The sequence below is a fragment of the Euprymna scolopes genome, chromosome 38, assembly GCF_053919585.1.
Source record: "Euprymna scolopes isolate OS-2025 chromosome 38, ASM5391958v1, whole genome shotgun sequence".
NCBI lineage: Eukaryota > Metazoa > Mollusca > Cephalopoda > Sepiida > Sepiolidae > Euprymna > Euprymna scolopes.
In genome coordinates, this window is record NC_136519.1 from 82,520,503 (window position 1) to 82,533,180 (window position 12,678).

The 12,678-nt window shown below is 33.5% G+C and overlaps 1 protein-coding gene across 1 annotated transcript in view; it reads left to right on the top strand.

Annotated features, from left to right (window-relative positions):
- The first annotated feature begins 264 nt into the window (after positions 1 to 264).
- The window catches only part of LOC145263228 (uncharacterized), an 84,015-nt gene continuing 71,601 nt past the window's right edge, over positions 265 to 12,678 (top strand). The window contains exons 1-2 of the mRNA XM_080120313.1: positions 265 to 440; positions 7,040 to 7,110. Of these exons, the coding sequence (XP_079976439.1) occupies positions 7,041 to 7,110 (70 nt within the window). The 5' untranslated portion in view covers positions 265 to 440; position 7,040. The remainder of the gene's footprint in view (positions 441 to 7,039; positions 7,111 to 12,678) is intronic.

Below are 12,678 nucleotides of genomic sequence, written 5' to 3' on the forward strand. Positions count from 1 at the left end.
TGTCAATGGAGGAGAAATCCTTCACGACTGGGACAATTGTTATTTTTGTTCCTTTTCTCCACATTAAAAAACGACCCTGGTGTCTAACTCTGTCCCGTGGGGAGGCATTGTAAATAGGAACATTGTTTCTTAGGAAAGAGAACGCAGATCCTGCTAAGGGCGATAACTCGAATCGACTAAAACTATTGATGGAGTTATCGGCCCTTTGATATTCCTATTCATAATCAAAATCATCGGTGTTCGTGACGTCACTCAAAACGAAGCTGTTCTCTCAACCAATCAGATTGCAGCTTGTCGAAATTTGAAGTGAAACATTTTTTTAAACTTATGATATCTTTTCCTTGTACGACATGCAAAGAGACAGAGAAAAAAGACATTTTTGCATAAATATTAGACATTTTATTCACATATAAATCCATTTATATCGACAGAAACTCTAGGTAAGTAATAACTCGTGCTTTTCGTTTAATACGTTGCAAAAATAAATAAAAAAAAAACAAGAAATAAACTTAACTTCATTCTGGCGCTTTGATTCAAAATCCTTTTTTTTCCTTGAATGTTTTTGTTTGACAATTTTAATTTTTGACGTTTTTTTTTTCAATGTTTTTATATCTAAGTTTTTGATTAATTTAGAAATTTCTATTTATTATTTTATTCAAGTTTCGCTTCTTTTATGTTAAAACGGAATGTTTTTTTAAAGTTTAAAATACAGTATAAACGTGATCTGTAGGAGGGTTTGTTTTACAATCGACTGAGTTAGGAATAAATTGGTAAAAAAAAACAAACGAATGTATAAGAAATAAATATTACCGAAGGCAAGATAAGTTACTCTTCTACCTATCTCCATAAGTAATTAATGTTTTAACTCATTTTAAATCATGTTTTAAGTGTGAAACGCAAGTTGTGTTGAGCGCTTAAGTTAAATCGAAAACAAACATGGCGCCATGGTGCTCTTGCCTTTGACGTTCTAAGAATCGGTCAGAAACTTGAAAAAAAAAAAATTTTTTTAATAATAATAAGTAAAAATACTGACAGAAATCCACCGACATAAATATCACTGTGATATTTATTCCGTAGATTTTAGGACAAACGAGTGTTTTGTTTAATTTACGATCTTTGAACGATTATCTAGGGTTGATAGGGCTGTATCGAAACCGCCTTTTTATTTCGTTCTACATCAACAGACCTGACACTAATTTTGTTTCGAAGTAAATAAATGCTTTAAAAAAAGTTAAAAAAAAAAAGAAAAAAAAAGAAAAACGAAATAAAAAGGACTAAGTTAGGTTATCCTGCCTTTGATAACGTTTACTTATTCATAATTTTCAAACCCGTTTTGTTTTGCTATCGGATGTTAAAAAATTGCTGAGGTGGTTGAAGAAAGGTGACAGCTGGTTAAAAATTTGCAGAAACAGGGGACATAACTCAGATTGCTTACTTTAGAAAGCATATTTTACATCATTTCAATTTTTGCTTATTTATTTTTTTTTTTTATTAAAAAAAAAAGAATGGTGCTTGTTGATAGTCGAAAGATAATTTTTTTTTTAAATTTGATTTGAAACAAGAACAAACAGTACTTAATTGTAATGTCGAAAATAGTAACGTTTATCGCGTAGAAAAACCATTGTGATTTTAATAAAAAAACATATTGCTATCGGCTGAAAGAAAACGTCAGCCAATTGGCCCAATAAAGTGGCGAAAAGGGAGATAAGTATTTTTCCTGTATTCGCAATCTTCAAGGTGTTCACATCTAGGGAAAATGCCGTCACCCCCTCAATTTTCGGTAAAAATTACTTTTAACTATAAATTTTCTACTCGATGAATTTTCGTAATTTTTGGATATATTACTATTTTCGACATGACAATTAAGTACGGTTGTTTTTGCTTAAAAACTGGTTATCTCGTCAGCATCGAACAAAACCAAACTCTTAGCTGAGCACTTTGCAGCTAATTCTACCCTATGCGATCCCCCCTCCCCCCCGGTTCCTCCTGTATCTGATGTAAGAAATTTAATCTCGCATAATTTAGAACTAACTGGCAAAACTTACCTGGCATGACAAAAACCAGTCGTCTTTCTTCTCGGTTGCAAAATCATTGCACCATTTTGCATCGCGGCTGAGTCTGGTAGGTGACTGATGCAGCTGCGCATGCTTCGCAAGAAGCATTAGTTAACTCTTTACTGAGTAGAGTTTGAATGTTCTTGGTAAAACGACTCGTTTATTTATGATTCTAATAGAGGAGGCGCTTTTTTTTTCTTTTTTTTTACAAGGTGGTCCGTGGTCACCACTTATCAAGGCCCGGAAGCCACTCAGGGATAAGGGTTATTGTAAGTACAGTAGGTGGGTTTGTACACATAGATTCGAAAAAGTTGTCAAAAAACAAATATATAACAAATAAATGTTATCAAAGGCAAGATCAGTTACTTTTCTACCAAACTGGATATGTTTTCGGTGTTTTAATTTAATGTAACATGTTTATTCAGCTCGAAAAACATACTGTGTTTACCGATGTATTGGAAAATTCAAGATGGCACCCGACTCTCTCTTTAACACGGTAAAGTTTGGGAAAGGTGCTATAAATATAAAACTAGACAAAATACTGTTAGAAACTTGCTCCATATATGTTACCGTGACATAGATTGACACATATTCGGTGTTTTTTTTATAGTATTTTGTCTAGTTTATTATTTATAACACTTTTTCCCAAACTTACCGTGTTAAAGAGAAAGTCGGGCGCCATTTTGAATCTTCCAATACATCGGTAAACATTGCATGTTTTTCGAGCTGAATAAACATTTTACATTGAATAAAAACATGAAAAATATATCCAGTTTGGTAGAAAAGTAACTTATCTTGCTTTTGATAACATTTATTTGTTATATATTTGTTTTTTGACAACTTTTTCGAATCTGTGTACAGTAATGCAAACCCCATTACGTTAGTGTGGATATTTAGAATGTCTACTTAAGGGGGTGGTTATTAAACCATTTCTTTCTGATAGGTTCATAAAAGTAGTGGTTGATGGACAGAAATTAGAAGCTCACAGTATTAATGCTGGAGTCTCTCCGGTGTCCATCCTGGGCCCAACTCTCTTCCTGATGTACATTAATGATCTCCCAAATCACATCCTAAGATTATTCATAGACATTTATGCTGACAACACTGCCATCTATGGCAACACTTCAAAGGCCATAAATGACTGAGTTCTCACTCGTTCTCTCTCCTCTGATCTTGAGCATGTGGTACAATGGGGGAAAAAAGTGGCTGGTTAATTTTAATGCGTTTAAAACCAAGCTTCTATCTTTACATCATCAATGCTCTAGCATCAATTGAAATGAATGGCTCTCGTCTTTGACAAGCTTCTAGGTCTGACTTTTACTCCTGGTTTGAAATGGAACATGTACATCAAATCCGTTGCCTATGTTGCTGGAAAAATGGTGGGATCATTCTACTGCTCTAGTAGATATCTCTCTGCCGATGCAATTCTCTTCCTGTATAAGAGCCAGGTGCATCCAAGGATGGAATACTGTGGCAACATCTGGGCAGGTACAGAAGCCGCTTATCCTGCCTTGACAGAGTTCAAAATAGACTTTTTAGCCTAGTGGGGGATTCTTTTTTCTCTTCTTTGCAACCTCTTTCCCACAGAAGAGACGTTGCGAGCCTGTCTCTGCTTTATCATTATTTTCATGGCAAGTGCTCGTCTGAGCTCCAATCTATGGTCCCCCTTCACCAAACTTTCACAAAAAACACTCATTTAGCTGGAACCACTATCAATAATCCCCCCCCTCACCTATCTGTGCCTAAACCTAAACATAGATTCCATGAACAAAGTTTCTTTCTTCGAAATGCACACCTGTGGAACTCTCTTCTGTTTCCATGCTTTCTAGCTGACTATAATACGATCGTCTTCAAGTCCAATGTAAACAAGTTCTTAATGAGCTATTCCCCTTAAGTAATCCAATCTACCAAATTTCCACTACTAACAATTACTATATTATTTCATTGACTACTGTACACTCATTAACCTTTATCCTCGAGTGGCCTCTTGGCTTTGATGAATGGTAACTCCTTTTGTAAAAAAAAAAAAAAAAATTTAAAAAGTCGATCTGTCAACTCTACCTTAAAAGCATAAAAGATATTTTTGATATAAACATACGAAAACAGAACTGGAAATTAGTCAAGTTTGAATTAATTTAGTTATAATATGTTATTTGCTGTTGTTTGTTTAACTAAATTAGTATTTATGTATTGCTCGGTACGGGCAAGAATGGGCAGATAAAGATAGGGGGGACCTAGTTTTGAAAGCCGATTTATCATAATTTTTTTGTAGGTTTCCGACTACTTTTTGATTGTATTTGAAATATGAGAGACTAAAATTTATTTTCTAAAGGAAAATTGTACACGTGAAAAAAAAAAAAAACGTTATGAAAAATGTTTTCACGGCGAGCTAACCAATTCAGCTAAATTTTGAAGTTAAATAAATTCATTGTAAAAATCCTTTAAAAGATAAATATTAGTTTTCCGGGTCTATTTCAAAGATAATTAGTAAAGTCCTAAGATATTGAATTAAATTTAAAAAAAAAAAACACCTTACTTGTGCAAAAATAACTTAATTAAGTAATTCTATCATTCGCCAAAAACACAACAAATAAAGGTGTGTAAACGCGATTATACGAAAGCCCAATCGAAACGCTGTTTCAAAATGAAGTCATGATAGTAAAAGGAGGTAGGGGTATCAGATTTCTTTCTTTTTTTTTTCCCAGATGTGCATCCATACATTCCTATTCTGAAGGTTTGTATCAATTTTTATCATTTTTTAATTTATTTTTTATGTTCCTGTTTTTAAATTAATTTTTCTTTTAATTATTGTTCGAGATTATTTAAAAATTATGTTACACCGAAAGTTTCACATTCTTGTGAGCAAGGAAATTATTAAAATCTTGCATATAAAAATTATGTGAAATCTGTAATTTAAAAAAAAAAAATATTTTTGCTATTATAATTTTTTTTTTTGTGAAAATATTAAATAAACAATACTTAATTTAATAGTAATATCGGTAGTTTGAGAAATTCATTTTTCTTCGAGTTATATCGAATTCACTAATACAGACTTTAGGGGCTTTTTTCGTAATGTTCCTGTAAAAATTATTGTATTTTTTTTATTGTTACAAATTACGATGCTTTATTTATATAAAAAAAGCAAAAATTCTTGTGTTTTTTATTTACTACTGAAAATCCTAACTTTAATAAATGTATTTTTTGTTTAAACAAAATAATACATTTCCACTAAGATTTAAATAAAAATAATTAGTTCATTATATTCCGCGATCATTATTTGATAAATAGTGAAAAGTTTCATTAAAATTGATTAATTTCCTGATTTTTAGTGAATTTTTAAGTAAAGGGAAAGGTCAAAATGTTTATACATTTTGAGGATTGGCATTCATTTTGTACGTACCTATGTACTGCGCCGAAATAATGTGGATTTTATTACAATCCACAAACGTGCAAAAAAAGTGGTAAAAAGTAAAAAATTAAAAAATATAACAAATATTATCAAAGGCAAGATAAGTTACTCTTCTACCTATCTGGAAAAGTTTTGAGTGATTTTACTCTCTTTAAAATGTTTAATCGGTTTAAAAATCATACAGTGTTTATGGATATGTGTGAAAAAAGACAAATGGTGGCGAGCTGACTGTTAAATATGTGAAGTTTGGAAAAATGAGTTAAAACTAAAAAATTATACAGAATATTGTTAGAAACCCATCGAATATGTTATATACTATAGAACTTCCACATGATAACGTGAGCTTCAATTGCCGCTTTGAACCATTCAGTAGTCTCATTTGCGCACTGTTCTGCGGGAAGAGAATTTCCTCATGATGAGATCCCTGATGGCTTCCCAGTCAGCCTTCTTATTATTCCTTGTTTTGAGTAATGGCTCTTCAGCTTTGGGTCGAGAATTTCTACCATTATCACAGTGTGATCAGCATTCCTAAGTGGGTTATAGGCATTCGTTACACAATCATCAAGAACTGTGGCCAGAAATAGATCTAGAAGTGAGGTTTGATGATCTTGCTGGTTTGGGAAACGTAACCGTCTGTGATAAGGAACGAGATATAGAGAAGCTATGTGTTATGCTACCAGCTGTATCTGCGTAAGTAGAGAAACCAAACCAATTACTACGGTAGACAGTAAAGTCACCAAATACATGTACTTGTGCAGTAGTATCAAGGGAGAGTGCTGTATCTATGCTGTCAGAGACTTGGTTGATTAGAGTACAATCCTGGGTCGAGGGAGAGTGGTAGAGAAAATATAAGTAGCTAACGCTATGTTGCAGATTAAATGTAAAGCACAAAGGCCTGGTCGTCTGATTCTAGTTTTGATTCTCTAGTCAAGGGGAGTGCTATTTCGAATATAGACTCTAAGTCGGTGCATATGTTTGAGGCTTTACAGCAAAGTGGGAGATAGCCAGAGATGTTAAAGTGGTTAGAGGGATGGAGGAGTGTAGGTTAGTTTCACTTAGCACCAAGATATCCGGGGTGTTTGCTAGGAGATGATTCAGCGTCATGTAAATTAGTTCTAAGCCCACGGATATTCGTGAATGCAAGCATCAAGGCAGGAGGCATGTTGGTTTTGTTTGAGTTTATGCATGGTTTGATCAAAATTTTTGATTGGACTGCCATTTTATTTTATTTAAAATATTCAGTTTTAGGGTGAGAGGTGCTGGACAAAGTGGTTGCATAGAATACTAAACATGCAACGCAAGTAGACCATCAGCCGACTTTTCATCTACAGAATTGTGGCCTTGAGGAAAGCCCAACGGAGATGTGCGCGACATGGCACTACAACCTCCCGATATTATACAGCTGTTGATCGAGCAGCTGTTCTAAGCACTACCGAAAATTTATTTGATTTTCTAAAATTTTCAGATTATCCTTATGAAATAATGTTTTCTAACGTGTGACCAAACTCTTTCTGTAATTTATGTTTGATATTGTTTTTGTCATTTAATTTACAAAAACATTTTATTTTTATTGCAGGATGGCTTTCTTTGGACTAAACTTTCCTGAAGACGATGACGGTTTGAAAGATTTATCGCTTGAACTGACATGTGAGTATAAATTGCAAAGCAAAGTGCACGTCTTTTACCGTCGGGTTAGAAAACTTCTTGCACCTGACATTATCCCGAGTCTCTAAAAAGCAACTATTTGCCCATGCATGGAGTATTGTCGCCACATATGAGTTGGTGCATTTACCCCTAGTCTCTCCCTTTTAAATAGGGTCCAAAAAATAACCTCTAACCAGATCCCACACTGTCTATCAATCTCCAGCCTCTGTCATCACTGCAGTGCGGCATCCCTTTATAGTATTTCAATGGAATGTGTTTGGCAAACTTACTGCTCTGGTGCACTCTTGACATAAATACCCTCAACCAACCTGACAATCAGCAAAATCTCCGGTTCACTACTGAAACCCTAAATGTCATAAAGCTTTCTATTTATAATAGCTTTCTTCTTCGAACTGCTTGTCTTTGGAATCACTTCCGTTCTTCTTGACGCTATCAACATGTAGAAGTTTAGATTTACTCCTTGTATTCTTTTCAGTTATGAAAACCAAAAAGCTGAAAAACGTAGGGATTGAATGATTGCCACTGGAAGAGTTCTGACTCGTTTCTTTTCAGTATTGAAATATCACAATATACGTAAATTTTTTTTTAAACATGTTTATTTTTTATGAATATATAGCGTGTAATTTTTAATTTTTTGATATGCTTTAATGGTTACAAAAATGAATATCTTAACAGAAATTAAAATGCTTAATGGTTAGAAAAAAATGAATATTTTAACAGAAATTAATAAAATGTTTAATGGTTAGAAAAAATGAATATTTTAACAGAAATTAATAAAATGTTTAATGGTTACAAAAATATGAATTTTTTTAGCAGAAATTAATGAAATGTTTAATGGTTACAAAAAATACAAATTTTTTAACAGAAATTAATAAGTTGATGTGTAAAGGACACGGAAAAGATTAAAATAAAGAGGTTTTCAGAAGTATAACTTTCTATTCGACAGTTTTATATTTCTCCTCAACTTGATTAAACGAACGTAATCGGCAACAACAACTGTAATAGTTTGCGTAGGTTTTCACATTTCTTTTTTTAAATATAAATAAATAATTATTTAAAGACAATATATTTTAAAAATTGTATTAAAAAAAAAAGTATTAGAAAAAGAAGCAATAATAAAAATAAAACAATATTTACTTATATATCGAAAAAAAAAATAATCTATTTTTTTTTTCGATATATAAGTAAATAGATATAAATATTTTATTTAAAGTCAATGCTGTAAAGAAACAAATCTAAACTCTTGCGAACGACGACAATAATCATTCAATCACCATATTTTTTGAGTTTCTGGTTCTCATAACTAAAGAGTACAATGAGTTAAACTGCCAAATTACCAAAATGTAATGTGAACAAACATCTTGCAGCCACAACTATTTAAGATGTCTATATAAACATGGCTCCATATTCATTATTTATTATGTCAAATCGTTGAACTTTGACCCCTTTAAAGACACATTTTCCCCAAATCTCCATACTCTGTATATTAAATTTCGAGTCTGTAGACTTAAAATTGACAGAGTTATTGTGTAGGGAAATGACACACACACATATACTTTCACGGACAGACACACACACGCACAGACATATACTTTCACTTTTATAGATAGATAGATAAACGTTCGTATATTTGCAAGTATATAAAAAGCATTATCTAGATGTACTTATTTTAAAGTGTATCAATTTGCAAAAATCAAACTGGCATAATCTGCCACTCACTTCTTTACGTCACTATTAAAAGTGAAGTAAAGCTAAAAAAAATTGATTACATTTCATAAAGGGTGCAAACAATATTTATTTTAGTAAGATTACTCTTGTGGAAAAAAATGCCGTTTCATTTTTTTGAGATTTATCAAAAAAAACTTTGGTCAGGTCTTATTTGAGTTCTTCAAACTACTGTTTTCACCTTTTTAGTGTTATTTTCACATTTCAGCCGAGGTGACCTCTGCACAGAATTAAAAAAAATTTTTTCCAAAGAAACCCTTTGTCTAATCTATGGGCCGGGAGGGGGGGATAGTTTGCTCCCTGTGAGTTTTGGTTATTCCTAAGCTCAAGGAAAACCTTAGAGGCTGTTGTTATGAGACAATTGAGGAGATGAAAAGATGGAAGAGGCTGTTACGATGGTTATTGAGATGCGTACGCTGTTGCAGAAGCAGATACCCGGGAGTGAATTAAAACAATAAATTTGGCCAGAAAACGTAACCAAGGGTCACATGCTGAATCTTCCTGTGGTCAAGTGATGGCAAACAAATGAATTCGGTCACAAGTCTATGCAGAGGCCCGGGAGATGACATTAAAGTGAGATCAAGTTAAGGATGCAAAATCTCTGGGCAGCAAGTGACCACATTTTTGCAAAACAATGCTGATTGGAATGTTGTTGTCATCTAGGCCAAATATAAAATATATATAGAACGTACACAATGATGAAAGGGGTGCTAGCAACACAGTCTTCTACACACCACTAGGTGTATCAGAAATTTCGTGAAAATAGTGAATAATTCCACCCCATCTTTCCAAGCTTATAACTCCTCGAAAAATGTAATTCAAGCCCTAATTTTTTTTTCAATTAAAGGAGCAAGGACCAAGGTTTCATTAAAAAAAAAAACAAAAAAAAAAATGTGTTTTTTTTTTAAAAAAGGTTTTAAACTTCGGACTTTACAGGTAAATTTCTAAAAACCGGGGTTTTTTTTTTTTTTGTTTTACATTTGAATATATTATTTATTGACCTTTTCTCTTCAATTTGTGATATATAAAACTATTAAACATAAATTAATCATTTACTTTTTAATAGAAACTTGAAAATGGGGGGGCGTGAATTTAAAAAAAAACGTTTGTCTAAAATATTATATTCGGTTTATTGGAAAGAACATAAAATTTCACATTGACCCTGAAAATATCGTAAAAATAGAATCAATAGAAAAATTTTGATAGATTTTTAAAGTTTAAAAATTGAAAAATATTGAGTTCGTAAAATTCATTACTGTTTTTAAAAAAAAAAAAAGTATTTCTATTACTTTTAAAACAACTTTAATAGTTTATGTTGGAAGTATAATCCATAAAGAAAATAAATAACCCACTTTTAACAGAGAAATTACGAGATTTTTATATTTTAATTCGCAGTTTCGTGTTAGGGGTGTCAAAAATTCCTACAAAAATTCTGATACACCTAACACACCACCACTGCCATCTCCGTCATGTGGTCATCAGATTTGTCAATCTGTCATTAAAAACCTTATATGTACAGAAATATAAATTTTTTTGAGCAACTGCGTGTTTTCTATTTTCGCTGACGAATGTTTAAGTCAAAGAAATGACAAAAATTGTTGGTCCTCCCGACAAAAGGAGGGTGGACCTGTAAATTCACCCTCGTCCATGCGTCTGTCCACACTATTCTCAATAACTATGCCTTGGAATTGTTTCAAATTTTGCACAAACATTAAACATGATATGAGTAAAACAGATTTTCCGGCAAAACTCCAGTTGACCACCTAGGGGTGCCTTTCGGGTTAAAACACTTTCTTGTTTATTAAAAAAAATTGATGCCATGGATTTTTATAAAACTTTCTGAAAAGTTGTAACTAACTGATTTCTATATAATTTTGTTTGTCTATATTTCGCGATAACTCTTGGGCGTGCCTCATGGGCTCTTTTAGGGCTTAATAAAAACACTCCATTTTTGGGACTATTTTACCATATTTGTCCAAAATTTTCTGTGTATGTCTATTTAGCAGTCTTGCATGGTGTTGAACTCCAATTTAAAAATGTTAAAGCCTTGGGGATATTTTGGGTTAAATGGTGGGGGGGAGGCCAAATGATGGATTTTTTTTTTTTTTTTTTTTTTTTTGCATGGTGCAGAACTCAAATTTACATATGTTATAGCCTAAAACGGCACCGTTTGTACATTTTCATCAGAATTTGACGTCCCCTGGGGACTTTGGGGCTAAATGGGGGAGGGGGCAAATGCTGAACTTAATCATTTTTTTTTCACCGTGCACTCGCGGGGGACCATGCATATTTCATGTGTTATTTTTGAAATTAAATAGACTTAAACCAAATTGATGACTCAGCTGTCATCATCATCAGAATAAAATGTAACAATGCAAGAAGCTTTCCAGAATCTGTTGGAATGGTACAACAAGTACATTGCAGCCGGAGGAGATTACTTTGAAAGAGACTAGAGTTTCATGCGTGTACTATCAATAAAAGTGCCTGTACGAAAAAAAGTCTGAAAACTTATTGAAGGCCCCTCATAACTTGCTCTGTATGTAGAAGGGGGGAGGGATGCCTTGGCAACAACTCCCAAAATTTCACCCAAGCTGCTCTTGTGGCCATACTGAGTTAACATCCACCAGAAAGAGTCTACTGCTTCCAAGGTATTGTGATTTGGTTCCTTCACTTTATGGAGACAGCTATTAATAGAATGCGCCTGTTCCATGCATTTTCTGCACATAAAAAATATTTCGTATCCTCGAGTGGCCTTTGGGTTTTGATAAGTGGTGACTTCCTTTTAAAAAAAAAAACTGATATCTGCAAAATTGCTAGAGCCATACCTTCTTATATTTGGGACTAGCCTGGGTACCTGGCATTGTCCGGGTGTTTGGAGGTGTGTGTTGAACAAAAAAAAAGTGGTAGTAGGCAGGCAGGCTCGAACCCGTGACGTGAAGGTGAAAAAGAAGGTGAAAAAAAAAAAAACTGACGTCTTACCGCTACTCCATGATGCAACTGGAAGTTCAGAACGTTAAAATTAGGCAAAGTCAATCTAACCGATCCGATGGCTTGCAAAGAAATCGACCACTCCTTGTAGAAAACTGCCCAGTTGAGGGTAAAGAAATTTATGTTTTTGGACAATTTTTCGATATTTATCGTCTGAGACGTCAAGCTTCAAAATGATACCAATCTTGTGAAAATCCATTGCCTCTGTCGAAAATTTTAGGCAGACATACATACATACATTTAAACAGACAGGTGAGATTTATATAATAGACTAGCGAGGGGTACCTGGCATTGCCCGGGTGTTTAGAGGTGTGTGTGTTATTTGGGTAAATAAAAACAAAAATCGTTGGCCGGGTGTTTGTTTAAAAAAAAAAAAACAAAGCCTTGGCGTGCGCAGTTGGAAAATAATAAAGTGTGAAAAAAAAAAAAAAACCGATGTTTAACGGCAGGTGCGCGTTTTTGACGACTTAATGACGTCAACTTTGAGTGCGGAACAGTATTTTATTTATCGCGAGTCTGTTCGCTTCTATCTTTATACGAAAAAGTCGGGTCGATGTGCGGCGATCGAAAACTGTTGAATATTTAAGTTTTGTAAGTCGGGCAAATTAAATACACACACGACGCCAGTTCGTAACTCGTACATATTATGATTTAGACGTGATATAAAAAGTTTTAAGAAGAAGCAACCCGAGCGAAAAGCAAGCAGAAAAAAATCCTTTCTTGGACATACACAAAAACGCACACACACACACACACACACACAAACATTTTTGCTTTTATATTTATTAGCCTGGTTGCTTGGGTGTTCAGAGAGAGGTGTGTGTTGAGCAAAAAAGA